Raw genomic sequence first — 5,251 nt, 5'->3', positions numbered from 1 at the left:
TTGGGCATGTCAAGTCGAGAAATTTGTTTCATCAATGTTGGCGCATTTTTATTTTTACTCTCGTATGTCTCTGTCTTTGTACCATTATGTACCACTCATCTTTTGTAAGTATAGACGCCGAAAAGTGATTATCATCATTGAGACATATCTTCCCTATAGAGTGGGTGGTCATTATGCAATAAAGCATGAATTCATTGTCTATTTGTCTATGAGGAAAATCCAGTTTGTCACATACTTCAAATATCTTTATGTGGCGGCATCTATATGTGGGTCAAAGAGAATAAGACTGTTGCCATTCCATCTCTTGAAACTCCTCGTACCGACTCACATTACTTTCCTTTACTCTTTCCCCCCAAAACACTACAAATAATTTACTCACGCCTACACATATCTGTTTTGGTAAAGAACATTGCCTTCGGCCGGCGTTTGTAGATGCGGTTGTCTCTGGTAAATCCCACGCAACATAGGGTTTACTCAAACAATTTATTGTTCAAAGAAACTGTTCTTTTTTCTTCTAAATTTCGTCTTTGGAGCCAAAGCGGTTGTCCCCCTTCACGAGCTGTACATCAAAACCCACTCCAGTTTGCATACCGTTAAGTAGCCGTATTCCCAACACAATTGCTGGAACAACTTTGACATTTTATATCCAAATACTTCGTTTATTCTCCATTATGTATTTAACCCGGTGATGCACTTCAAAAACTGATTCAATTGCACGTAGTCAAGAGCGATTTGTTTCAACATATTTGCTTTGGTCTGGTTTACAAGTCAATTTGGCACCCGGAAGGGGACGCACCGATTGGTGTCTGGGATTTTGTGCCGATATAAATGATTTTGGAGTGATGCGTTGGAATTTAGTTTGTGGACGATCACACATCGAGTCGGCTGGGTTGGATCAAGCTCTCTCTGAACACACAAGCATGGATTCTAACGTATGACGTTTCTATTGTGCTGTTTTTGTATATCATTTCTCATAATTATCTCTGCGCATATCATTACTGTTTCATTTTCATGGTTTGTATGTTAACGTGAAGCATACTTCCTCTGTACTTTAAGACAATAGTGTTTACAATATGCTTTACACCACCTGCATCATAATGTTCTCAAGAGCTCGAACTGTACTTGGTAAATTTTGAATAAATATTATGTATGTTTTTGGCATATTGTATTTCGAGCGATTCATGCACGGTCTGACAAGCTTCGCTTTTCACTATACTCTTTTCCATCACTATCTACTTTTTCTCACCATTGCAAAGTTTAATGCATTCCGTGCTGGAACGAACACAGTATGAACACATTGTGAATCACTCATTCACAGTGTGTTAACACTCTGTGAAAAACCACACCATCGTGTGAAATCAGCTTCACACTGTTACATTCAAGCGTTTTCACACAGTCGACTATCTGAACACATTGTGAACACACTGTGAGACAGTGTGTCCTTTCCATCAGGGTTTGACTTTTATTTTCGTTTTATTCATTCGTACATACATTTTATATTATATTATACGGCATGTACTTCCTATACAAATTGTTAAACAATATAAATTGCCAAATGCATACTTAACATTATGTTTTGTTGGTTTGAATAGAAATAAAGCAGCTTAACTGAATTGAATGGTAAGAAATATTGCTCTCCGTGGCGACAATTTTCAATTCAATTATGGTGCTATTGCTTCTTGTGCCGTACTTATAGTACATCGGTATTGTACTAGGTGTTGCAAAAAACATTTCCCACTTTTGATGCCTAATAGCTCAAAAACTATTATATCAGATAAAAATGTCATTGATATGAGTAATAGCTAAATAGTGTACAATATAGTTGGTGGTGATTTGAATATGAAAACCTATATCAGTTTCATGAAATTCATGATTAATGATTAGGTTCCAGATTTTGGTCAAATTTTAACCCTCTGTACAAAACCTGAACTTTACACAGGAATTAATGATGTGTGTGTGAGTGTGTACTTACAATGACCCTGAACAATGGATCTGGGGCCTGTTTCATAAAACCTGTTATCAGTGACAAATGCCACATTTCTATGACAAATTTGCTCTCAGCCAATCAGATGCAAGGATTTCAGTAGCTTGTCACTATGACCCCGTTTACAGTGCGGGGCCGGGCTCGGCCGCGGCTCGGCCGCGGCCGAGCCCGGCCTCAATTGCGCGGCCGAGCCTCGCAATTTTGCCCGTTTACACTGCTGGGCTCGGCCGCGCTTTTAATTCAAACCTTTCAATATTTTGTCGTAGTGGCGCTCTGCTTGTAAACAAACGCAATTTGGTATAGCCTGGTTTTCAGACCCTTTGCCAACTGGATTCCGTGGCGACGAAGTCGCCGTTCGGGCAAAGGCCTTTGCCGAAGGAAAAATCCTTTGCAGGACAAAACCACCTTAAACTATGCTAGTTTTCCACGTTGAGGGGGTTAATATCGTGAATAGCGAAATAGTACGGGCAAAGGGTCTGGAAGCCAGACTAAAATTGGCCGCGCATTTGGCCCAGTTTGCGTTTACACCAAGAAGAGGCCGGGCTCGGCCGCGGCCGAGACCACCTCCAGAGCGAGGCCAAATGCGAGGCCAATTTTGGCCTCGTATTTGGCCTTTTGCGCGTTTACACTGAAGCGGGGCTGGGCTCGGCCGCGGCTCGGCCGCGGCCGAGCCTCGCACTGTAAACGGGGTCTATGACAACTTGTCACTGATTACAAGTTTTATGAAACGGGCCCCTGGATACCACCTGTTCAGAGCTGTGCTCCAAGGCACATTAATGCTTTATTATTCATGATGGATTGCCCTGGGCACTGCTAATCTGAATTCCTAGCAAAGGGTGAAATGCATGCACATGAAAAAAGCAAGCACATGTTTCCATGTGCTTGCATACACCACATTTCAGAATGAATAAAGATTAGCTGTGATAGTAGGATTCCTCATGAATAAATGATGGAGCATTCAAATCCTGGTCATTGTCAAGGACCATTGTCAACTACACACTCCCACACACACCAATGAGACTTCTGTGCGAAGTTAAAGTTTTGTACAAAGGGTTGAAAATAGAGCAAAATCTGAAACCTTACTGAAAATTGATGTTTAATTTAATGAAACTGAATTATGCTGTCATTTTAAAATTGCCTCGAACAAAATTGTACACTATTCAGCTATTGCTCATATCAATGTCAGTTTTATCTGATATATAGTTTTTGAACTATTAAGAATCAAAAGTGGGAAATGTTTTTTGTAACACCTAGCATAATATGTACCATCATTGTGAGCTGACAGATTGATATGAGAACTATACACTGTTGTTCAATGACTTTCCTATTGGTGGTTATTAGTATATAAATACTTTTGCGTTAAAAAAGCACTTGGGCGCTAATCTGAAATGTATGCTGCTCTTCATTTGATTGCTTGTCATTCCGAACTCTCAAAAGTGCTTCACATTTTAACAGGCACGACATGAATTCAGCCATCATAAACATGTTTGTGGTGAAGTATCTGGATGGTTGTCTTGATGAAAAACACCTAAATCAAAATCATTTCTTCCTTACAAAAACGTCCCACTCCAGCAATTGGTTTGACGAGTGTATTTCGTAACTTGCCTGTGTTTTCTGCTATAGTTACAGATATTGTAATACTTTCATCAAAAAATGATAATGCTCTTTTCTTCTTCCTTCCCACAGACAAACAACATGTCTTTCACCTGCCGACGTGCCATACGCCAAGTCTTAAACTCCCGGGTGAGTCTGAGGACAGGCGTTCTGGCGGTGTTAGGGTTAATAGCTTTTCACCTGTGCGTCATCATGTTTCTGCGAACCAGCGTTCTCGAAAGGCCGAACCTTCGTCGCACTGTGGACAGGAAAAGGGAGCTAGTGGTGACCCTAGACAAATTTGCCGAAGTTTCTCCGGACAGAATTCCATCGCAGAATGAAAAGGAGAAGGCGAATTCGAATTCAAATATCGACATCAAGAAAATTAGATCGACGTCGATGGATAAGCAGGGAAGAGGAATTAAAAGTGTTCATAAAAGCGAGGCGGGGGAAGGCACAAGAAATGATACGAAAGAGTCGAGCGAGCAGGAAAGCGCCGAGATGAAACACAACGCCGTGCAAGGGTCACGACAGGATATTGAACAAAACAGGTGTATTCGTTACCTGTCCGCCTACACCCCACGAATGGCGCCGTTCGCATACTGGCGAGAGTACGTGAACCTAAATGAGGCTTTCAAAGAGGCCAAGGATGTAAATAGTCCGTACTACAGCAGCCGGGTCACCCAGCATCGAGAATTCCCCACTATGTTCATCAAGTGCCCCGAACATCGTTGTGACGTGGCACTGAGGGCCACAGCGGATGAGAGGTTCCTCGCGCGTAGCGATGCTGTTCTCATCAACATGGCGCCGCAGGAAGTTCGCTACAAAATGCCCCGCATTTCTGAAAGACTCATTACACTCCTTCCGCGTCGCGTCAAGGTATTCTTCTACGCCATGGAGTGCCCACTCATGATGAGTTACTGGGATTACACCATCAAGGACATCAAATACCACTACACCATGACCTACCACTCTGACAGCGATGTGTACTTTCCATACGGTCGGTATATCCCAGGCGAGCCGACGGACTTTGAAGAAATCAACTACGCGGAAAACAAAACGTCTCTCTTGGTATGGACAGCTAGCAATTGTAACAACACATTCTGGCCGAGGTATGAATGGGTGCAGAAACTCCAGGAACTGATGCCATTTGACACCTACGGTAAATGTGGTACCAAGGAATGTCTCCCACCACTGTCACCGAACTGCACGAAGCAACAATCTGTCTACAAATTCTACTTAGCCCTGGAAAATGCGCCATGTGATGAATACATCAGTGAAAAATTTTGGGTCAACAGTCTTGCGAACGGAGTTGTTCCTCTGGTCTATGGCGGGACTCGTGAAGCCTACGAGCGGGTTGCTCCGCCAAACTCGTTCGTCCACGTCAGCGACTTCGCCTCACTCCAAGATCTCGTTGACTATCTCAAAATGATCGACAAGAACGATAACCTTTACAACGAATTTTTCGCCTGGAGGAGAAAGGGTCGCGTTGAAAAGATATACCCCGATCTGTATCCCGAGGCATTTTGCCGCGTACTTCCAAAATTATCCAAATATTCCAAACCGCCTGTAAAGACGATAGGTGAGTCGAAATACTTCCGGGGTTGCCGCGGAGGGCCCCATCGGAACCTCACAAAACCTGGCGATATCAGTAACTGGGTGCCATGGAGGTAA

The 5,251-nt window shown here is 42.8% G+C and overlaps 1 protein-coding gene across 1 annotated transcript; it reads left to right on the top strand.

The window, feature by feature from the left end:
- The first annotated feature begins 920 nt into the window (after window positions 1–920).
- On the top strand, window positions 921–5,251 carry LOC140244745 (4-galactosyl-N-acetylglucosaminide 3-alpha-L-fucosyltransferase FUT6-like). The gene is made up of 2 exons (XM_072324358.1): window positions 921–932; window positions 3,671–5,251. Exons 1-2 carry the CDS (start codon window positions 921–923, stop codon window positions 5,249–5,251), a joined length of 1,593 nt encoding a protein of 530 aa, XP_072180459.1.

Source organism: Diadema setosum, chromosome 21 (genome assembly GCF_964275005.1).
Source record: "Diadema setosum chromosome 21, eeDiaSeto1, whole genome shotgun sequence".
Lineage (NCBI taxonomy): Eukaryota > Metazoa > Echinodermata > Echinoidea > Diadematoida > Diadematidae > Diadema > Diadema setosum.
The sequence above is the reverse complement of the archived record's forward strand: the minus strand, read 5'-3'. Positions and strand labels throughout refer to the sequence as shown.